The sequence below is a fragment of the Triturus cristatus genome, chromosome 4_2, assembly GCF_964204655.1.
Source record: "Triturus cristatus chromosome 4_2, aTriCri1.1, whole genome shotgun sequence".
Lineage (NCBI taxonomy): Eukaryota > Metazoa > Chordata > Amphibia > Caudata > Salamandridae > Triturus > Triturus cristatus.
In genome coordinates this window covers 249,731,887-249,756,551 of record NC_140586.1, presented here as the reverse complement: position 1 = coordinate 249,756,551, position 24,665 = coordinate 249,731,887, and the positions used below count along the sequence as shown (strand labels likewise).

The 24,665-nt window shown below is 45.0% G+C and overlaps 1 protein-coding gene across 2 annotated transcripts in view; it reads left to right on the top strand.

Moving 5' to 3' along the window:
* GUCY2C (guanylate cyclase 2C) overlaps positions 1-23,255 on the top strand; it is a 489,600-nt gene extending 466,345 nt beyond the window's left edge. For both annotated transcript variants that reach the window (XM_085601431.1, XM_085601430.1), the window contains one exon: positions 18,932-23,255. In XM_085601431.1, the coding sequence (XP_085457557.1) occupies positions 18,932-19,106 (175 nt within the window). In that variant the 3' untranslated portion in view covers positions 19,107-23,255. The remainder of the gene's footprint in view (positions 1-18,931) is intronic.
* The last annotated feature ends 1,410 nt before the right edge of the window (positions 23,256-24,665 follow it).

The window sequence follows — 24,665 nt, the reverse complement described above, 5'->3', positions numbered from 1 at the left end:
AAGCCACTTTCAGCTATTTCCCACTGATATTGTTCCAAGGTGGGGGTAGTGTGGCTTCCCTGGTATCTCATAATGCTGTGTTTGGCCACCATGAATCCAATGTAACAGAATATGATTTTCTATCTTGTTAAGACCTCCTTTTCTAGAATACCCATTATGACTTACTTTAGCACCAATTGGATCAATTTGCCCTCCACCACTGACATCTCTTCTGCTACCTCTTTCCAGATATTTTTTGCATCCCCATAAGCGGTGTGCCACATTACCATTTTCCTTTTTATATTTGAGGCAGGTTCCTGTAGGGGTCAAAGCTATCATATGATAATAAGCTCTATATAATATCTTGAGTTGAATCAAACAGAAATTTGATGGGATCGCTACTTCTCTTGGGTGTCTTATTGCATTGTCAGAGTCCTCATCTTCAAGCTTAACTATGTCTTGCCACTCTCACAAGCTTTTGCAAGCTATCTGGGGTGTTGTTAGTAAATTTATTTTAATAGATTTTTGAAAGCACATCCTTCCACAATGCTTCCCTTCAAATCCTTCTTTCAAAAGGATCTCTTTAGGAATTTATGTCTAGTCCTCTTCTTAAGTGTCTGTTACATCCTTAAGATACAGATATCTGTAATATTGGGTGGGGTGTAGTTATATTACTCGAGGAGTTGAGTGAAATCCTTCAAATCCCTCTGCCTCGTAGAATGTCTCCCAGAGTGAGAATAGCTATGCAGTCCCAGCTCCGGAACCATTTCAGACACCATGTAGAATCAATACATCTCCTAACCTAACCCCCACCCATGGAAGCATCTTCTGAGTCCTTACCTTTGTCCGTCCCACGACAGCTATGGCCATTCACACATCTTGATCACTGCTAAGGTGACGTGCTGAAGGTTCCCCAGCCCTTTCCCATTATAAAGGGAGTGCAGGAATGATTTGGTCGTAGCAGGTGTGATACACATGCTCTGTATATTTCAGTCATTTAGTGTTGGGCTTGGACGTTTGCAACTTGTTTTTCGTCTAAAGCATTGACTACACCTCTATATGCCTTCATTTGGCTGATATTGCACAATACACGCAGAGCCGAGAACACTCTTCACTATTCAGGATCTCTGTCATATAGACTTTTATGGAAGGTCTCAAAAGTATCATCCCGCCAAGAGTTCTACCTGTCTCAGTTTCAATCCTTAATGTGGTCCTCACTAGACGTATGTACCCTCCCTTTGAACCCATGCACTTGTGTTCCCTGCAATTCCTTTCATAGAAGATTGCCTTCCTGGTTGCTATCACTTCCTTAACCTGCATTAATGAGCTACACGCCCTCACACTAAAAGAGCCTTTCTTCTAAGTCCACAATAACATGGCCGTACATAGGACTAATCCCAGTTTTCTTTCTAAAGTGACATCTCCTTTTTACCATAACCAAACAATAGAGCAACAATAGAGCTCCAAGGTTTCTTCCTTCAACCAGATTCGGTATCTGAAAGAGCTCTCCACACACTTGATGTTAAACTCGCCATCATGTACTACATTGATACAATCAAACCCTTTTGCAAGACTTAGCAACTCTTTTTTGCTTTTGCAAATCTCACAAGGATTGTCCTCTATCAAAACAGGCTAGCTAGGTGGTCTGGCAAGCACATCAGGAGAAATTACCTCAAAACTAAGGGACCCTTGCCTGCCCTGTCAGGGCCACATTCCACCCGAAAAAAAGGAGCCAATGGAACATCCCTATTGCTGACATCAGTAAGGCATTAAGGCAGCTACATGGTTAACACAACACCCCTTCACCAAATACTATTGTGTGGACATCCTAATACACCAAAAAGCTAGGGTTGGTCAAACCATCTTAAAGTCTTATGGCCATATTTATGAGCATTGTGATGCAGGGCAGCGCAGCAAGTCACTTTGATGCGCTGTCCTGCGTCACAGGGAAAGGGCAGGAATGTGCAGTTTTTATCCAATATACTAAGAGGGGGCCTAGGGATTAAAAGGATTTTTGGCAATAGGCCTTGCCTTGACTGTCAGCAAACAAAGCACCACAGAGGGGATGCAGCCTGTCCCAAGACAAAGGTTACCACTGGTTTTGCCAATGTAGCCTTTGAGGAGGATTCCTCCGATGAGGATATCCTGGTAGCTTTTAACTGGGGAAAGGGCTCAAATGGTGAGTTAGTGATTCCTGAGGGTGGTAGTAAAGACTTTCACCAAGGTGAATGGGATCCCAGTCACTGCCCTGAGAGACACATATCTGCCAGTCACACCATAGTGGTGGACAGGTTTTTGTCCCAAACCAGTATTTGCCAGGAGAGTAAGGGCTATCTCAGGGAAGGTCACAAACAGAACTCCTGTGGCCTAAGTGACCCTAGAGATAGGCGGTACCCTTAGCTGTAATAGGGAGGTAGTAAGTCCTGACCTCCCCCTAGAGGTTGGTCTGAGCCCAGAGGGGGCAGCTGCCCAGGGTGCTGCCTCACCCAAGGATCCTGCCGGTCCTGTCCCTAAGGTTAGGAGTCTTAGGTCCCAGAAGAAAGACAAAAAGAAGAAAAGTAGGAAAGTAGGAAAGGAGGGCAAATCTTAACAAGAGACTCAGGGAGCCAATGGAATCTGACTCCGTAAGGGAGAATCCCAAAGTTTGCACTGGAAGGTCTATCCTGTTCCCAAGAAGTCCTGAAGAGTGAGGCAACAGCTCAGCAACCGGGTGTCACCCCGTAGCGGGCAGAAGAAAGGGTGGAAGAAGGGTGACTACCACATGAGGTGGTAGCCCCCCACTCTGAAAAAAGGAGAGTCTCCAAGAACCCAAAGCATCCCCTAAAATAGCCCATCCACCTGCTGTAGGAGAGCTAAGGATGCCGTTCTGGGCACTGACATATGTCTGTAGCCTCTACTTGATTTTTGCTTTTATGGCAGCCTTGTCCGTAGCATGGTCAGACCCCATGACAAGAAGCAAAGTAGGCCCTCTGACCCTGTAGGTCATGGTGGGGTTACTCTAGTGCTAGATAACCTCTTTGGGTTAGATAGGTGTTGCCCTAGCTACGGTTGGGTTGGAGGAGGTAGGTATTTCCACACCCAAAGTAAAAGACAAGGATGGAAAAGGCAGAGTGTTAGCTAAAGTCTAGTTTAGGGTGTGTCCTGTCAAAGTAGAGGTAGGTCAGTTCCCCAGATGGAATGACCCTGACAGAAATATGTAAGGCAAAGTAAGCCCTGCAATAGGACAGCCAGTTTCCTACATCCTTCCTCGCTGAATGGTCAGGGAAACTCACCAAAATTGGGTTTGAGGTCTCCCAGACTTATTAGCTGGGGGGAAGGGGTTGTGTAAGGACATAGGCTTTTGGCAGGTTTCCCCCCACTTTTTTGCCCCATTTGGACTGCTATGTGCTGTTTTTAGGTCTCGCCTGACCCAGCGCATGCGCTGGGCTGGCGAGACTTATTGAGAGGGCTCCAAAAAGTGCTACCAGGCCAGCCTAGAGCTACAGTGCATGTGCGCGGGCACGCGCCGCGCGCCGCGATTACTTTCACTTTCGCGGCCACACGGCCACTTTGATGTTTGATCGCGATCACTTGTGCGGCCGCTTGTTTGATCTGTAGTCTGTCCCCTACTCGCTCCATCGAACAATATCTTCACGATTTTTTCCAGAATATGAAAGACTGTTTGTGAACTGTATATACCTCAGGCCAGAGATAGGCGATCATTCTGTTTAACAATATTCTTTCGTCTGACCGAAACGCAATCCTATAAAGCCCGGTTCTCAGAAAATTTTCTTTTTTTTGTCCATTATTTTCCCTTGTCAGCGAACACCGATTTTAAATAGGCAAGAGCTGTTTCCAATCGACCACAGGGGGCCACTGCTGATCCACGATATCTCCTTATAAGGAAGGAGCTGTCTCCCCCTTGCAAGGAATCTCCTGCTTTCCATTATTAGTAGCAGCCCTCGCTTGTCCAGCGGACGGAAGCGCCCCTCTCCTAAACGCCGCGCAGCATCCTTGCCTTTTGTTTCTGCTAGACTTGAAAACTATTTTACTTTCTCTCCTGGTCGTGGCTGGAAGATGTTGGCCCCCTTGCTGTGATAAGGGAGGTCATGCTCTTCTCTTCAGTCACAAGCGAGCAAACGTTACCCACCTCCTATTTTATTTACATTGATTTTTGTGGTTTTATAAAGTGCGAACCAGGCCCGACAGAGTGTCGAAGCGCTAGAGGATGTTCAATTGATAGGAAACTGCAAGTGCGGTGTTTAATAGTTAGAAAGGTTTATATAAGTAGAAGGATAGACACGCAGTAGGCAAGACTCTGGGAGACATGAAAAAATCTAAGTGAGATGTATTTCGTTTCTGATATCTGGTGACATTAATCCTCTGATGAACATAGTCTACTAAAGCCATGGGTATTGGCATTCTGAGTTCTGACCAGTAGCCATGCCTCGGATCATTTATTTTATCAGCATCCCCGTCATCCAAACCCCGCCCTCCTCTCCTAACATATTTAATAAAACAGCAAAAAGGATCTTTCTCCTGTTGTGTTTTATTACTAACCATTCAGTGGTGCACCTTTGAGACGGCAGCCTTCGCCGCCAGCACAGGCTCCTTCCTGCCAGTTATACTTGGAAGAATCGCAGTTTGAAGTGGCTTTTGTGTGCTAAGTGCAATACACATACTACACAGCCCGGGCTGGTGGCTTATTGAACTACTTTCCCCAGTGTGTGCATCCGTGTTTGACGCCATGGACACCAGTTCGAATCTTTTTGGGTCCACGCAAGCTATTATCCTTCTGATGTCGATAACATGACTACAATTTAGCTTGGCAACAATAATTATCTGTTTTAGTACCACCATGCCCTTTGAACTTGCAAACAGGTGCTTGTTTTGTTACATAGATAAATAAAACTTCCAAATTCAAATGATTTGAAATAAATAGTTTCAAGACTAATTAAAGATTGATTTAATCAAGTGAGACCTATAGATTTGTATGTATGTATGTAATGTTTGTATAGCTCAAAACTAGCCTAGGCTTTAAACCTTACAAAAGATCCCCAAATGGTATTTAGATTTAGTTTAGGACCAACTACATCTTTGTCCAATGATCAACTGGTTTCATGGCAAATTTCTTTAAAGCAATCTCCCTTACGAGGTCTAAAGCTCTTTCCTGGGAGATCTGGTTCCATTATTTACATAGTGCTTCATGCTCCTTGTGAGGTCATGAAGCACTCTGATTTGGATCTGATTCCTGGGCACCTGTGGGAGTGCATGGCTGGGAGAATGTTAGTGGTCTGGCTTTTATAGAGCATGTTGATGAGGTGTGTGAGGTTTGATGACAGTGTGGATGCCCAGTGCTCTGAGTTTTGCTGTGCATTAAGGGCCTCATAACTATGTCGGACAGAAAGGCTCCGTCCGGCATTCGGATTTACCTAACTCATGTCTGAACCCCTGTTTCCTACCGACTCGGAAACATTCCCGACCAACCGATTACGATTTGAAGGTAACCATTCGGTCTGTCCGACTCGGTTCAGACTGGAATTCTGAGACTTGGGTCGGTCGGAGTTGAATTGTACAGATCTATGGACTGCATTTCCGACCAATGCTTTACGATGTCGGATTTGGACTGCCTTTCCGATTGATTTGTCCGACACAGAACAGCTGACGGAAACTGACTCCAGGGGCCCGTAGCAGGCCCTCCTTCACCCGGAGGCCTCCGGTTGGGGCCCATGGGAGTAACCATGGGACCCCTCTTTCCAACCACCCACAGTGTGGCAGGCACCATGGGATGCCTGACACAGGATGCACTGTTTTCCGCAACCACTTCTTTCTTCAATGGGAGCCTGTGTTGTCGTTCGGAACACAGGCTTCCGCTGAAGTCAGTGGGAGTCCGACCGAACGGTGTTCGGAAACATCGTAATCGGTCAGTCGGACTCCCTGAACCCGAGTCTGTCAGAAACCATTCAAACTAGGAGTCGGTCGGAATGCTTTCTGACCGACATCGTAATGAGGCCCATAGTGCGGGTGTTGCATAGGGTGACCAAGTGGTAAGAATGCAAATTCTGGACAGTGACAGTAAAAATGTAGGACAAAGAGTCAAAATTCAGTACAAAAATTTAGGACCAAAGGTCATTTTATTGACACATCTCAGGATGTTGTGCAATTATAAAATAGACAGCTGCAGAAATACAAGCCAAAATAGGTTTATATTCTTTGGCCTTTTGGTTAGGGTTGTGCTACTGAAACAACATCTACATACATACAGGTAGAAAATCACTGTTAAGAAAAGGAAATTTTTCGAAGAATGATAGCGAAATCCATCCAAGGTTCCAGCCCGGAGCATTTGGCTGGCAGCTTACAGTGTGGTACTAGAAGATTCTGGAAATAGAGCACATTGATCATGTTATGTAGGCATTTCTACTTGTGCACGTCACGTTCCCTTAACTGGAAATCTTGATTTTTATTTTTAAATAAAAACACTGATTACAATAAAATGAAATCCCTCCGTTCATAGACTATGCCTTCTTACTAGCTGTCCCACAGTCAGCTTCTAAACTGCTTTTACGTCAGGGCCTGGGGCACTGCACAGGCTGCAGGAATGATAGCTACATCCCAGACAGGGCTGGCTTTAGTGCTGGTGCCAGATGGTGTGAGGATATTTGTTTTGCCCCCCACCTAAGACCGTAGTCTCCAAGGATTTATACAATAGGTTGTTTAAGTGTGTAATTCAATGTATAATAAATGTTACTTGAGACAGGGCCACTGGAATTATTCAATTGTCCAGCCACTGCGAATTTTACTTAATTATAGATTTGCTGCATTTGACACATTGCCAATAGCTCAAACTTGCAAACATGCGAGACCTATTGCATTGCAAATGCTTGTTTTAATTCTGAATGTGCACAGAGGCCTCTGTGCACAAGCTAGTCCAGTGGCTTTACACAGGCTCTATCACATAGACATCTTTCTGCCCACCTGGGGAGAAGTGTGAATGAATTCCCAGGCTTAGGAACAAAGGCAGTTTCCACAGAGTGAGTTGTGACGACCTCTCCCAGGAAGGTCATTTAGGATGTTAGCCCAAAAAAGGAGAGCTTCAAAGGGGAAGACGCCTTTTTTGAGGGCTGCTGAAGATAATATTACCAAGCAGGCTGCCTTTTGTTCATGCCGACAAATTGGAGACCGGCACAGGGAGGGAAAACCCATCCCAAAACCGGTTTTCCCGTGGGCCTGTAGCCCTTGAGTAGTTAAACCTCTGGGGTGGGCAACCAATCTCCTCACAGTTTAGGGAAGGTCCCAATATCTTGACAGTGGCAAGAATATTGCACTCTGGGATTGCCAAAGGCCACACATCACCGGACCTTTGTCTTCAAAGAGGAGGGGACCTGCTAACCCATTGGCTAGTGACCATGTTGTGCCCTGGGGGCGTTTTGCCGGGATAAAATGGGCACCCCTGGCACCCTGGACCTTATTACACATTGGATTTGGAGAGAAGACAAAAGGACTGTCCTGCTGCCTTTGAAGCTGCACGAAGAGAGGCTGCACCATTGGAAGGATTGTACCTGCTGCACTTTGGGCTAGTACATTTTGGACTGTGCCTGTGGCACCTGGCTAGGGGGGAAAGTTGAATCCCAGCCCCAAATAGAAGCAGTTACTACAAGGATCAGTCAGCTGATCCCCTGGAACCAGCTCCAGGGGGAAAAGAGCTGAAGAAGCCCAAACTGTTAAGTTGGTAGCCACTGCAGACGTTTTGCCGCGACCTGCTGCTTAGCAAACCAAAGTGACCACAACGGCCAAAAGTTGCACCCAAGTCCAAGGGACTCGGGAGTACCATCAGAGACCGGATTTTTCAACCAAGAGGGACACTAGCCCCCACAAAGGATTTTCGCTGTGTCAGAAAATCAGTAGCCTAGCTGCAGCTGGCCTTTTACGGTGACAAAGAGGACGTCATGGGACCCCGAGTTCTGTGGCCAAAGTCACCCTACCTCTCCTGTGGATCAAGGACTCAACTGCAACTCATTTTAGTCAACCGCACAGCACCAGGAGCATCTGTCAGCATCTTTCTCTCCTGCATCCCCAGCATCAGGACAACTCCATTGTCGTCTATAGTGGTCATTTCTTAAAGGCTGGATCAGGATTGAAAAGGGCTCTAGTGGTCAGGTGACTGTACAAAGTAACCTTACCCGCCTCCTAGACCTCCGCTCTGTTAAATTTAGTCACCTAACCCGGGCTGGAGTTGCTGCACAAACATTTTGTTGAATATTGCTTGTTTGCGGGTACATTAAAACAGGTGTCTCCAACCAGTCAATCCCAATCTGCCAGTAGCTCTCAGAAACCTTCAGAGTAGTTCCCAGACTTGAGTTCATTTTTAACTAGCTATCAGGCTGCAGATAGCAGAGCCCCATAATGAGCAGTGCTCCACTCAGATTTATGACCTATGTAAGTCACAGAGGTTCAGAACTGATGCACTGAGGTATTTAACTCTTAAATAAAAGTTGTTGATAGACACACTGCCATATTTATAACTGAAAAATACAGCCAACCTTTTTAAATGGGAGAAACTTAAAGTGCAGAAAAATGTTCCATCAAGTGCAGAAATCTTTTCCTTATTATGAATTTTTTTTTGCTGGACATTTTTCTGATCTTTAGATTTCTCCCATTTAAAAATAAAAATGGTTGTATGTTTGTATTGTACATGTATGGTGAAAGGTATGACCTGTGCCACAAGTACATGCGGCACATGCTCTCAGCAGTGGTGGCTAGTAGGGAATGGGTGTGGGGGGCAACGGAGGGAGGTTGGAAAAAAAAACGCACTTACCTTTTCCACAGGCTACATCTCTCCTCTGATTCTCTGCTCTTCCTGACTCCAGCCCGGATGAAGCTGCAGGAAGCACCCAGGCACACCGGGTCCCATGATCCAATCACAACACTGCAATGCAGAATTGTGATTGGTCTGAGTGCACTCGATCAGCGCTCAGATCGGGATAGGGAGCCTATGCATATTCCCTACCAGGCTGTCCATTACAGCCCGGTGGGGAATATGCAAAGCGCGCATGACTGCTTGGAAGGCCAAAACGGCCGGCCAAGCAGTCATGCTCACTTAGGGGCAAATTATGATGTCGGTCAGAGTTGCATCCGACCGACATCATCACGGAATTGGGCGGTCCCAACTGCCTAATTAGGATGCAACTTCACATGGTGCGGTCACATACACTACATTGTAATTAGGCGGTTAGATTTGAAACCGACGATGTCGGTCGTAAAGTCTCCGACTTGCGCTCAGAGGCTTTCCGAACGACATCGTAATAGGCCACTTAGTGTGCATAGTCTACTCCTCCTCCCTGAGTCACCAGCCTGCTCCGCCCGACCCAGCCCCACAGCAACCAAAAATAAAATGATAATAACGTTTGGTTATCATCATTTTATTTTTCCCTCTTTCACTGCTCTAAGAGCAGCGGCTCTCAGTCACCCATAAACATATATCCCATTTATTCACACACATGTTCATACATCCCCACAGTCCATGCACTCACTGATGCACATGGCAGCCCTACCATAGTATCTCTAGTCACAGTATTTTGTTCAAACCATAGTTTCGGGCTCCATGGACATTACGTTTAAAGTTAATGAAGCTGGGTGAGGGAATGTCTAGTAGCAATATGCGAGCTACTTGGCCTACAGTAGTTCACGTTGATTTTAACTGATCAGAAGTAGGTCTCATTACATAAAAGGTTGGAACCCTCTAGTGGATTTTTATGCTGAAGGCCTCTAAAATGTCATAAAAATATATGCTCTCTTTTTATAAATTGTGGTTTAGTCTGTTGTTTGGTGTTGTTAAATGTTTTACACTAAGTTCCTTTGTCAAGCTTTGCTGCTCGAAGCCACAGCAGCCCAGCAAAGGTGATACAGACAAGCCTGACTGGACCCAAGACAGTTTTTGTGAGTGTATTCTACAATAAGGCTCCACAGCCATATAATATAATGCACCCAAATCGTCACAGGAACAGTCTGACTCAAACTGCCAAGCCAGGTTCTCCCCGAGCCAGAACACAAGCAAGCCAGGACTGGTTTTGCCCTAATTATGGGACATCAGACGGGTACAGCTTGGTTCCAGTGACACAGTGAGCATGGGACCCACATCTGGGCATACCCATGCCACTTAGAGTGGTACATGAAACACACAAAAGGTGATGAGAGGCTGCTTGCAGTCTAACCACTGACAATAGCTTGTGGTAGCACTCCAACTCATCATTCTTTTGCTCACCATGCCACCTCAGTTTGGACCCAGCCATATGCAAATCAGTCTTGACCCTGTTCCTTATGGTAATAGTCAACCCCAAACACAAGCAAGCTAGGACCGGTTTCGCCCTACAACTTGACTACGGACGGAAAAATAGGACAACGACTGGCAACTACATCATCATCCAGGGGCTCCTACTACAAAATTAGGCATGCCAATTTCAGACCACTGATACAAAGCATGTGGAAATTTGTGGACCAGGGTCTGAGCCATTTGGACAGGGTGATGGCACACCATGCCAATAATAATGAAATAAGTTTGAAGTCATCGGGCATTGCATGGGCTTTGAGTATTATAGAATCACAAATTCAAATATCTCCTGATGGAACCATCATGAACATCAGATCAATTTAAAAAAACAGGACATGGGCACTTGTGACCCCCACTTCTTTTCAAACGTTTCATGGCCAAAGAGTACATCAGTATTGTAGCCAATCAATTTAGATTACTGGTAACTCTTCCCTGCTGGAAACCCATATAATGATAAATCCCAGAAATAGAGGCGTGTAAATAATGTCAAGATTCATTCGACGTAAAGTTACATGAATGAACTTGCAGTCATTGTGTGACGATCACAACTAGTCGAACCCATGGCCTTAAGGCAACAGAAATCATCAACCCAGCACACAAGAGTCACACAGGTTTAGGACCACAAAGAAGCTCACTAGGGAGAAGGTGTGGCTTCCTGCTCTCAGCACTGTCATGGCAAACAAGCTCAAAATTTCTACTCATTTTTCATGCCACACGTATTGGGATTATTGAGTCGTCATTCAACAACAGTGATTTTGCAATGTTTCCCATATACTTACCAGAGGCTGGTCAACTATCTGTGGTCAGTGGGCCATGACTTGGATACATGAAGCCATATTCTTCTGATGGATACATCTGCCTGTGGATTCCTCACCTTTTGAATACCCCCTGCGCCAGCATTCCGCGGAAATTCTTTTCCTAGCTCTCCCACATCAACGAGGACGTCATAATAGCACGGCTCCACTCGCGACTCCGTATGACGTCATCGGAGCAATAAGAAGACCTCGTCGGTGTGCTGACGTCAGTTCCCTTTTTTCTGCACCGTCGATGTGTACCGTTTATTTTCTGGGACTCTCCATTTCTTAGTGATTACTTTGTTTCTTCGAGTATCTTGAGAAATGGCTACTTCTAAGAAGTCTGGATTCAAGCCCTGCACGGAGTGTGGCGGTCATATGTCGATGACTGATCCCCACGATGATTGCCTTTGGTGTTTGTCTTTCGACCACGACATCAAAGGGTGTTTGTGCTGCTGGAAACTGAATCCCAAGGCTTTAAAAGAACGTGAGGTGAAACTCTTCATGGCTAAAGCGGGAAGGAGAAGAGGGGTCGTAAACAATTGAAGTCGTCGACCTCATACACTTCAAGATCCAAGAAGCACAAAAAGTCGAAGAAGAGACATAGTTCTCAACATCGCTCTTCAAAGGGCAAGGCTTCGAAGTCAGCTTCACCAGTTCAGCGGCATCGGAGAAAGGACTTTGTGTCTCCGTCGCCTTCTCCTTCTCCGTAGGTGACTCTGATCCACTCACCGGCTCCGAGGTCGCAGGCATCGAGGGGCTCTTCGATGCCTAAAGGTACTGCGACACCCAGGAGGTCTCCGACACCCAGGGAGTCTTCTCCTGTTCATGTGCCTTCGCCCGTGCGGGCGCCGTCTCCTTCGGCTCCGCAGCCTCCAGTTCGGCCTCAGGTAGATCCTTTTCAGAAAGGTACGGATTCTTATCCTCCTTTTCCGGGCTCTGGAACGGATCCTACACATTTTTTAAATGCGATGTTTGGCATGTTCGCCAGGGCCTCCCACCCTACCGGTGCGCCTTCGGGCCCCATGGGTCCGTTGGCCTTTAATTCGGGTGTTCCCCATCAATACGCCCAGGTGCCTTTCGTGCCTTGCATGCCAACGGCTCCGGCGCTGAGGGTTTCCACTCCAAATCCTCGGACTCCATCTGTTGTCGATTCGGCGCCGCCTTGGATTCAATCGGCGCCGATGCTTGATCCTGAAGGTCCTCCTTCGATGCCGGCACCGCAGTTGGTGCTGCCGACGGCAATCCTGAAGCAGCACTCCAGGAGGGATGCGCAGAGACTGCTTGAAGAGGAAGAATATAGGCAGGAGCAGTAGGAGGGAGAGATTATCGACTCTGTTGACGAATTTGAGGCCCTGCAAGAGGCCAGTGGGTTGGATACTTCCCCAGAATGGGAACTCTCCTCACCAAAGGCTGCAATTTCACAGGATATTGCTCCTTATCATGTAGTTGTTAGGAAAGCCGCTGAGTTGCTAGACCTGCCTTTGCCTTCAACTGAAATTAAATCTAATATTTTGACTAAGGTACTCAATACATCTTCTTCAGTAAGTGAGCCTCTTCTGCCCTTCAATGAGGCTTTGACAGGACCTATTTTAGAACTTTGGCAAAAGCCCTTGACTGCCCCAGCTGTTTCCAGGTCTATTGTGAGGAGGTATAGGCCAGCTCCTGGGGATCTGGCTTTTCTGTCTACTCACCCATCTCTTGAACGCTTGGTGGTTCAAGCTTCTTGCTCCAAACAGTCGTCTGGTTCCTATCCTACCATCCTGGGGGATAGGGATTCTAAGAAGATGGAGCAGGCAGCTAAGAAAGTGTTTTCCTCTGCAAGTATGGCATTGAAATCTACTAACGCTACCTGCTTACTTGGAAGGTATATCCATGCCCTTACGGACTCTGTTAAACAGTTGGCCCCCAAACTACCTGAGGATGATCGGGTTAATTTTCTTGAAGCTCTTTCAGACTCTCAGGCGGCTGCCCGTCAGGTTATCCAGTCAGGTTTGGACACTGCTGACTCGGCGGCCCGAGTAATGGGTTCTTCTGTTGTGACGAGGAGACAAGCTTGACTAGGATCTTCTGGATTTTCACCAGATGTTCAAGCAACTCTGTTGGATTTGCCCTTTGATGGTAAAAGGCTGTTTGGTACGAAGGCTGACTCTGCTTTACAGTGCTTTAAAGATAGCAGAGCGACTGCAAGATCTCTGGGCCATCAGACTCAGTCTAGAGGGTACGGCTACAAGCGGTATCGAGGATTTGGAAGGGCGGCTTCCTTTCGTGGCCGCCAGCAGCCTCAGCAGAATCAGAAAACAGAACCCTTTGTACAAGTCGCACAGGGGTAAAAATAGAGGCCGTCTTCGAGGAGCCGCTCAGCAGCAGTCCTCCTCCTCTTCTCCTCCCCCCCACTGTTGGTGCCACAGGAAAGCAGCTCTAGATCCCCCATCTTAGAGCATGTTGGTCCTGCATGGGGCCGGGTGTCCCATTTTCTACAAGATTGGAAATTGATTACTTCAGACCGTTGGGTTTTGAATTTTGTACAGAATGGGTACACCCTCCCTTTTCTAGAGTTTCCTCCTCCTTACCCTCCTCGCCAGGATTGGTGTTCAGAGGACCATTTGCTGCTCTTGCAGCAGGAGGTTCTTGCCTTGCTGCAGAAAGGTGCAATAGAGGTGGTTCCAGAGCATGAAAGGGGTCAGGGATGCTACTCCTGGTATTTACTGATACCCAAAAAGGACGGTCGGTTGAGGCCAATCCTGGACCTCAGGTTTTTGAATCTTTACCTCAGGCAGGAAAAGTTCAAAATGTTGACCGTGGTTCAGGTTCTTCTCGCGCTGCAACGGGAAGACTGGATGGTGTTCATCGATTTGCAGGATGCGTATTTTCATCTTCCCATCCTGAAGTCGCATCGGAAGTATCTCCAGTTCATGGTAGGGTCGCAATACTACCAGTTCGCGGTCCTCCCGTTCAGTCTGACTTCTGCACCTCGAGTCTTCACAAAGGTGATGGCGGTGGTAGCGGCACATCTCAGAAGGTCAGGTGTTCCTGTTTTTCCTGTCTGGACAACTGGTTGTTGAAAGCCAAGTCTCCGAAGTTGGTGTTGCACCATTTGCAAGCAACAACGCAACTGTTTTTCAACTTGGGTTTCTCGATAAATGTACCCAAATCTCACCTGGTGCCTTCTCAGCGCAGCCTGTTCATAGGGGCAATACTGGACACTACTGTATGTCGTGCATTCCCGCTTCCGCACATAATTCTCGACATTCAGGAGATGATTCCTTTGTTTCACGATGGAGCGGTTGTTCCAGTCCTGAAGGTCCTACACCTGCTTGGTCTGTTCGCTTCCTGCATCCTGTTGGTCAGTCATGCATGCTGGCACATGAGGGCACTCCAGTGGTGCCTCCGCATGCAGTGGTATCAACACAACGGAGATCTCAGGGAGAAGGTCAGAATCTCCAGAGACGCTGAAACGGAGCTGACTTGGTGGAGTGTGCAGGGCAACCTGTCTCAAGGAAAGCCCTTTCAGCCTCTTCCGCCAGTGGCCACAGTGATCAAGGATGCCTCCACTCTAGGGTGGGCTGCTCATCTGGGGGATCCAGAGGTCAAAGCTCTATGGTCTCCAGAGGAAAGGTTGCTTCACATTAACCTTCTGGAATTGCGTGTGATACTTTTGGCACTAAAGGCCTTCCTTCCTTCCCTTCGTGGTCAGTCAGTTCAGGTCCTGAAGGACAACACTACCGTGATGTGGTACATCAACAAACAAGGACGGGTAGGGTCGTATTGTCTCTGACGAGAGGCTCTGCGACTCTGGTCCTGGACTCAGGGACATCAGATTTATGTGTTTGCAAATCATTTAGCCGGTGTGCTGAATGTTTGTGCGGACAGTCTCAGTCGGCATTACTCGGCCGATCATGAGTGATGGCTTCATCTGGAGTTGGTCCATCACACCTTCGAGATGTGGGGGTCTCCTCGGTTGGACCTGTTTGCCACTCACGAGAACGCACATTGTCCATTGTTTTGCCGTCTCCAGTATCCGATGCAGGGAGCGCTGGGGCATGCGCTTCAATTGGATTGGAGCTCGCAACTCCTTTATGCGTTTCCTCCCATACCCTTGATTCCTCGAGCTCTGAGGAAGATTCGCCAAGACCGGGCCCAAGTTATATTGATCGCTACGGATTGGCCAAGAAGGGTGCGGTACACAGATCTACTTCACCTCTCATCGCACCCTCCGCTCCGTTTCTCTTTCAGGGCAGACCTCCTCTCGCAATCGCAGGGGCAGGTTCTACACCCCCACCTCTAGAGCCTGCACCTTCATGCCTGGAGATTGAATGGGGCAATCTGAGTTCCTTCTCTCTCCCACCAGATGTGGTGGATGTCATTTTATCATCCAGGAGGCACTCCACCAAATCTGTGTATTCCTCCAGGTTGTCCAAATTTGTAAAGTGGTGTGGAGAGAGGACCATTGATCCTTTAAAGATTTGTTTGTCTGATGTGCTGAGTTTCTCTCTTTCCTTGGCCCAGCAGGGTTGTGCTGTGGCTACAGTTAAATGTTATTTGTCAGCTTTTATTTGTTTGCCGGACCAGCCGTCTTTGTTCAAATCTCCTGTAGTTATGAGGTTCATTAAGGGCCTTACAAATAAGTGTTCTCCCACTCCTTTCATTATGCCTCAGTGGGATCTAAATCTTGTTCTTACTTTTCTAATGGGTTCTCCATTTGAGCCTCTTCATAGTTGTTCTTTGAGGCTTCTCTCTTTTAAAATGGTGTTCTGGATCACTATTGCCTCGGTCAGGAGGGTAAGTGAGCTTCAGGCTCTTAGTTCTAAGCCTCCATTCTTGACCATTCATGCAGATAAGTTGGTTCTTAGGACCAGGGCTGCTTTCCTTTCTAAGGTGGTTACTCCTTTGCATTTGGAACAGTCCATTACCTTACCTACCTTCTATCCTCCCCCTCACCCTTCCAAGGAGGTGGAGAGACTTCATCGCTTGGACCCAAAGAGGGCGGTCAGTTTTTACCAGGACCAGGGAATTAAGACTGAATTATCAGCTTTTCGTGGGCTACATTGGTCGGATGAAAGGAAGAGCTGTCCACAAGCGAACTCTTTCTAGATGGATTATCTTGTGTATCAATATCTGCTACGCTCTAGCCAAGAAGGACCCGCTTGAAGGTATCAGAGCTCATTCTACCAGAGCCAAGTCATCTTCTTCTGCTTTGGCTATCCTGTTGTTGATATTAGTAAGGCAGCAACTTGGGCCTCCCTCCATACCTTTGCAAAGCATTACTGCTTGGATTCGAAGGTAAGGCGGGACGGCCATTTTGCACGTTCTGTTCTGCAAGATTTTTTGGTCTAGTCAGGTGGACACCCTCCTCCGGGAGAGGTACGGCTTTGGGATTCTATTCAAAAGGTGATGAATCCACAGGCAGATGTATCCATCAGAAGAACAAGGTACTTACCTTCGGTAACGCTTTTTCAGTGGATACAGTATCTGCCTGTGGATTCCTCACTGTCCCACCCGCCTCCCCGTTGTCCACCTGTTTCTACTAAAAATGCTATAACTGTTTGACATGAAGGTTTTTGATATGTCTTTTTCATGCTTACGGTTTGATACTGGAAAATGCTTGGTGTGTTGCCCTTTTTCCATGCTTTTATTGGTTATGCTACGTGTACTTGCATTTGTGTATATATACTTTGTATACTGTGTATACGTGTGAAAATGTTGTTGGTCCGCCAGTTTGCCTAGAGGGCACGGAAAAAATGGGTGGAACTGACGTCTGCACGCCGACGAGGTCTTCTTATGGCTCAGATTACATCATACGGAGTCGCAAGCGGAGCCGTGCTATCATGACGTCTTCGTCGACGTTCGAGAGCTAGGAAAAGAACTTCCGCGGAATGCTGGCGCAGGGGGTATTCAAAAGCTGAGGAATCCACATGCAGATACTGTATCCACCAGAAAAAGCGTTACCGAAGGTAAGTAACTTGTTCTTCAGGGTTAGAGTTACAGATACAGGTCATTGGCCCATGGTGACATACAGCACAGTTCCAAAGGTCTCCTGTAGTGGCCAGATATGTAATATTGAGCCAGATGGACTAAGGTTCCTGTTTGCATTTCTTAAATAGCGACTCTGTAGGAATCACTATTTAAGAAATGCAAAAGAATATGTGCAATATTTGCGATTCCCTAATATTGATTCCTTCAGATTAGTAATCGCTATTAGGGAATCGCAAATAGGAAATGCCATTGCATTCCCACCTATGGGTGAAATAGGAAATGGTTTGTAATTCCTACATTGCGATTTACTATTAGGAAATTGCAATTTAAGAATTGCAAAGCCAAGAACTTCCTATTGCACGTGTAAGTGCACAAATGCCCTAGGGGCATATTTGCACTTCATGTCACATTAAAAAAAGGCATTTTTAATGCATTATATTATTTTGCACATGGTTAACATTGACTTGAAGTTGATGGTAATTGCATTTCCTAAATACCCAATTCGCATTTAGGCAATGCTTTGTACATTTGCTTTGGTAATCGCAGATAGGTAATCCCTATTTGCGATTCCTAAATCTTCTACAGTATTGAAATTGCATATTGCGACTGTTTTTTGGCCCTTCGTACATCTGAAAAGGCCACTATGCATTTCTTAATGGGCTGAAATAGCGATTCGGCCCGTTAAGAAATGCTAAATGGCTTTGTACATCTGGGTCATTGACTTTCACTTGCATTGTAGCTTTAATGATGCAAGTGCCATGGAGGTCAGTGGGTTTACAAATACAGTCAGCCTAACGTCCCTCTCGAATCACAATAAGACTGACAGTCTACTCAAGGGAAGAAAGAGTACCAAATGGGAACAAGCAGCTCATTGTATCAAGACAAATACCCTCACCCACCAGTTAAGTGGCATGCTTCATCCTCAGGCCTCTCCTTGCACCGATCACTTTGATTTGGGTGCAAGCTACAATTCAGCGGACCAAAATTGTGGAGTTCTGTTGGGATTCCCTTTTTCCTTTGGAAGGGTGTTTGTTCCTGAGGGTGATGCCACTCCTAAAGTTTGTCAGGTGTGAGGGGAATGTGCAGAGGGAAAATATCTATTATATAAAGCGATTGCCTAGGTGGACCCTCTGAGACTTTATTTAGTCCCCCAGGAGTAGGATTAAAGTTGTTGTGGGGTATAATTCCACCCACCAGCGGAGGTTGACATGTTTCTGCCAGTGTAAAACCCTCTAATGAGGTGAGTGGCATTTGTCAGGACTGGGGTGCCCTTGCTGTATAGTCAGAATATAATTTTTTCATTACAACCTGCTTCTGGAGGTTGAGGAAAGAATTCAGTTGTGGTCCTGCTGACGGAAGTTATTATTGATTACTCAGTTAGGACAACTATGTTCCATTCCCAATGCTGGAGAAATGGATCAGTTCTCTATATGATGCACCCATCCTGGCCGATGGTGATTCCTAGCAATGAGGGGAACCCATGCTGATACCTGTTGGCAGCCAAAACGTTGCCTATATCCTTGTGGTCACTGAGAAATTGCATGTGCTCTTTTCTGAGGCTAAGCTACAGTTTAAAATTGAACACCTGGCTCTTACAGAATCTGTCATTGCTCCCTTGAAGAGCAGATATTCTTTATAGGCTCAAATCTAAGGCGTCAGATATATTTAACTATACATTTATTGGTACCACCATCAACTATGTTGAGTAGTGTTCATTAATATTGGACACACCAATGTTTTACAGTTGTTACTAACTATTTTAAATGTTGTTTTATTGTGAATGATGTCCCTGAACAATTGTATCATGCCATGTCAAGTGTCAACGTTAAAAATATAAATCCTATGTAATAAAGGAATGCTTTGGTTTCATTTTCAGTGAAAATCAACAGCGTCTTCAAGCTGAATTTGCTGAGAAGATCGCAGAGTCGCTCAAGAAGCGAGAGAAGGAAGGCTTCAGGGCGCAAGTGCCACTCCGCGTCGCAAGCTATAGAAGGGGCACCCTGGAATACCTTCAACTGGACACAGAAGACAATTCAAGCACTTATCTGTGAGATTGAAGCTGAGGAGGCTGGTCATCTAGAGTGGCCAAGATAGACTTAAACTGGAGGAGAAATCTGACATATTTGGGAAGAAACTAGCCACAGTTGTTTTACTTTATGTTAATGTAAGCTCTATTTGTAGAAGTACATTGTGCTATCATAAATGAGAGAATGGCATAGTACAGACGAAAGCATGTACAATTTACAAAACTGAAATTATAGACTGTTCAGAAATTAAGCCACTGTATTTTACATTCTGATCGTCACCAATGGATGTTTGAGGCTGATAACTGAAGTTACACACTCTTACCACATATGTAATATAGAGCTCAGTTAGTGAAGGCTCACCCTCTTATGACATATTGAGACCAGCAGTCAGTGCAGTTTGAAACGTAACAAACATAATGCAGAGGGAGAAAAGTGGACCATGTTTCACTGTGTCACACTGACCACAGAGTTTAGTCACTACAGATCTTCTTACCACATTTTGAATACAGTGGCCATTCACTGACTTCTCACCCTCCCCATTCTGCCAACTTCAAAAGAAATTTCACAATGTGAGACGGGGACGGGACCTAGGAGTGCATTTCTTTGTCCTAAAACTTTCCAAGGCGGCTGACGATGTCTAGAGGTGTTTTCACACCCAATAATAGACACCGACTGCTCAGAGTCTTCTAAGATGAGCTGGAAATCCATTTGCTGCAGTGGGTTCGAGCTGGCTTTCATACCACCATGTGAAACCGGCTCCTCACCCAGTGACCGTGTGAAGGGAACTAATATCATGTGACACACAGTGGCACCGCTCCTGAAACATACTGAGAAGAGAACTCAGTTATTGAACCTTCAAATTGATGCAACACTTTAATTATAAAGGTGATTCTCTGTAGTCTCACTTTGTCTTGTATGTTAATGCAATACTTGGTTACTGAGGATTTATCCTCTTTAAACTTATTGACAACTAGAGCCTGATAATCTAAAAGAAAATATTGTAGAGTCCAATAACTCACCCTCTTATCACATGTAGAATATGGACTTAGGAGTCAAGGGAGCCTCTGCCTCTTCCCACATTCTGATGAAAAAGCTCAGTCACTAAGGGCCTGATTTAGATCTCGTTAGATGGGCTACTCTGTCACAAAGGTGAAGGATATCTGGTCTGCCGAAATATAAATCCCATAGGATATAATGGGATTTAAGTTTTGGTGGACCGGATATCCATCACTGTTGTGACGGAGTAACCCAACCGCCGAGATCTAAATCAGGCCCGAAGTCTCAATCACTTACTATAAAGCTTGGTCAACACAACCTCACCCACTTACACTTGTCAATAACTAAAAGTTCAATCTCATATAAAATAACATTTATAGAATACTGACTCTGGTGCTTCATCATCTTACCACATACTGATTATAGACAGGGACACTGGACTTATGCAGGAGATGAAGAGCAAATTATCCAGCCGGGTTGACTAAATTATGTAACAAGAAAAGGCAAATTATCTGGTGTAATGTGGCACACTTTTTAATACTATTAATTCACTTATTTGGTCGATTTTACAAATGGAAACACTGTATTGCAAAAGTAAATCACCTTATTAGTATCAATTTAATTCCCAAATACAGCAATAAGCAATTAAAAGATGACCAGTCAACCTTTGCAAAGGGCCTTCCATTACACTGGAACACGTCTTGCCAAATTTTTATTAACTATTGATCCTTTTGAGCTAGAAACTATTTTGTTTGTTTAAATCTTTAAATTATGCAACAAATGATGGATTATGTGGCAAATGCGTTAAATTCTTATATGTGCGAAAAATCTGCATCTGCAGAATCGCATAATTCCAGTGACCTTGATTTTAGAGTTCGGTCACTGATACTTCACCATCCTATACTAACTCAGTTACTGAAGTCTTACTCTCATATTTATTATAGATCTCTTCAAATGAAACTCTACTGCCTTATCTCAGACTAAATATAGCACTACATTATTAGAGCAATACATTCTGCTAAATAATGGATGTCTGAGCTCGATTACTGAAGTCTCGCATTCTCACCAGATTTTGATAATGTTTTCAAGACAGTGGTGCTCAATTGGCCGAACAAAAACTGATTTAAAATCCCAGACATAGCACTTAGGTTTCACTAGATACGTGTTAGAAAACTTGATCGCTGAAGCTCACTTTTTCATTACATATTAATTTGACAGCTCAGTCACTGAAGCCACACGTTCCACCACATATTGGTAAAAGGGGTGAGTTACTGATATTGCACAGTCGTACTACATACTGATTTTAGAGCTTAGTTATAACCACATTGTGCTCTGGTTTCTCATTTGTCAAGTTTAATTCTCTGACAGAGAGCGACTATTTACGTCACTAAAGCCTTTATTGGGAGGTGCGGGGTAATTAGACTTGGGCTAGAGATAATTCTCAACCCCTCCCCCTTAAGTTACTGGGTATCACAGATGTTGCGGCCATGGAATAAGGACTATCAATGCAGACCCAGGAATACTGAAACGTTTGCTACTTGTGGTTCCCGATACCAGAGACAACTGAGGGGATATTCTCTGCCTGCTTTAAAAGGGTGGAAGATGTCCACCCAAAAATGTGTGGTTTTGGTAATACTTAAACTAAACTGTGCAGTATCCTTCAGGAGATATTTCTCTTCCACACTCCAAACAAAGGCCTAGTTGTCCATTTGCTCCCAACAGTTCAGATTAGACACATAACTATATCCTAAACCAAATCTTCCTTTTAGTGGTGCCCAACATACCAACTTATTTCTAATAAAGTCACACAGATGGAACACACTGCTACTACAAATGACTACTTTAAGGCACCAGAGAGGGGCCACATGAACATCGCATTAAGAGTTATCATCTCACGTCTTCTTCAAGTGTCTTTACAAATGATTAGTAATCCTTCTATATCTTACCTCTAAAATCACACACCATAGGTCCAAATATCTGCTATTTTCCTAAGAGTTAACTCTACCTATTGTCTGCTAGACATGCACTGCCACAAGCAACAGGCTCTTTTTTCCATTTTTATTAATGTCTTCTTCAAAGGGAGCAAGGCAGGACCAGACCATACATTAAAACAACAGTCTAATATTTTGTACCAAAATGATAAAAAATGTCTGTAACTCTTCTGTAACGTTTGTGTCAATTTTCAATTTATAAGATTTTATACATAAAATTAGATTATTTAAGATTTGCTATAAGTGAGCATCCTTTGACAATTGTCTGCTCTCCTCATTGCTTGGTGCTTTGCTTCTCTTGACGAACCAAACTGCCTTAAATTATTAGGGATTATTGGATTAGTCCACGCAAGAGGAAAAAGAGTTGCATGTCAGGATATCGTTAGCAAAAATTCAATCTGACAGAATTATTGTCTACTAAATATTGTTTACAAAAATATCACACCATTGCATGCAGAATTTCTATAACTAACTCCAAGGAGGAATATTTTTGTAAATGATATTTAGGGGACAATATTTCTGTCAGATGATATTTTGATATATGATATTCTGGTACCAATTTTGAGACCTGTACTGCCCAGTCTCAAGTTCTGTCATATAGAAACAAACATTTTAGGGGCGGAGCGTAATATCTTCTTAGGATATTGCAACACAAAATAATTGGCACAGTAATTTGGAGCCTGGCCCCAAAATTATTTCCATGCCAAATAGAGCATGCTAACCTTCATTAAACCCTTCATATCTAGCCAGCCAAGGTGAGCACGATATTTAGAAATATGGTCCTATATTTCAATACCAAGTATTAAACGATTGGCCCTATTCTGAACTGCCAGTAATGTCATCACTAGGTGGTGAGTCAAGTTCAAATATGCTGCAGAACAATATAAAGTACAACATGAGACAACTGCCTGGATCCGCAAATCATGATTAGCAGAACTAAACAAATGAACAATCTCAGATGTGTTGCAGACATGATAATATGGAACCATCACCCTGATAGTAAAATGCAGTACAATTGTAAGACCGAATCAAAAATAGGCCCCAGATTTCAGATTGGTCTTTCTGAGTCTAGATGTGGACTAAATGCATCTAGCCATTTAAAGCATGTTATTTTGTTGACCCCAAATTAAGAATCTCTGTCTTGTCTGCATTAAAACACAGATAATAGCTGATGTCCACAATGTCATTGCTTGCAAGAACTCTGTTTCTTATGTTAATTCATGGGAGCATTCTGACAAATCCAGTGGCATGATTGTTGGGAAAATAGTTGGCCTATAATTTATTCTAAAGAAAATGGGTAGTGATAATCCACATCAATTAAATCGTAAAAGGTTGAGAGAGCATACCTGTGCAAAATCAGAAGAAGGACTGCCCTGCTGCCGGGTGAAGAACCTGAAGGAAGAATGGATCTGCTTGCACTGAATCAAGGACCCCAGAAGTGACTCCAAAGGTCAGCTGACTGACAACATGTTTGAGCTACTGACAGGTTTTCAGTGAGCTTTCTCCTTGCATCTGTCTATTTATTTGCTTATTTATTTTTGTGTTTTATAGAGCGCAAACTAGACCCGTAAAGGTATCAGAGCACTTTACAGGATTGACAAGTGGTATACAAAAGATTTAGGAGGGGTGGATACATTTGGGATAAAAACAGGTAGATCCATTTTACAAAAAACAACCGGTCTCAAATCCCTGGGTGGGATGCCCAGAGGTGCCGGGTAACTGGACCTATCCAAGACCCTCCTGCTAGCCTCTGTTGGAGTGAGTCCTAACCCCCAAGTGGTTCCCCCAGGTACTGGACCCTTTGCTGGTGTTAAAGTGTACTCCTCCTGACCAAACTGCAAAAGCTAGGACTTAGAAACTTTTTGTCTACTTTTTCTCCGGAAGACTGGCTTGAGACAGGGAGCACCTTCATGTGGAAGTCATTGACATCAGATCACCGGTCAGACTCAACCTCCTGTTTTGTCCCATTGAAGATCAGTGCCAGACTGTCAAAAGCAGGCACCGGACATTTCCCCGGTGGGCCGCCAGGGTTGGGGGCTGGTTTTGGACCCCTGAGGGCCGATTTTGTTGCAGTGCCGTTTTTGCAGCATAGCTGCAATATCGGTCGCTGTAACGAAATCGGCTGAAAAGGGCCCTGGCAAACAGGTCGTCCGCACACCCAGCCGCCGGGGGCCGCCAAGCACCTTGCTAGGGCCGGTTTTGGTTCCCAGTCCGGCCCTGTTGAAGATGTGACTTCCAAGCAGCAAACTTGTCAATGCTGAGGATTTCCTGGGCACAGAGTGTGGACATGTCCGGCTTGGAACTTACCCGCTGTTGTCAACAACTGCACCGGGACCACGTTTTTCAGCAACCCGCCATTGTCGAGCCCTTCTGCAGATTGAGCTTGCAGATTGCTCCGCCGATGACTCACTGATGACAACTTTTTTTATCATAAAAGGTTTCGATTCAGAAGGTAAACTTTCCACTGGAACAAACCTGGTCCCTGTGTCCAACCCGCGATCCATAGCAGTCCACTTATCATTTGCCTTTGACCCAGTGTAGCACAACCAGGTAACCACTTTTGGCATTTTATGTTTTCGGGAGCTATTTTTAATTT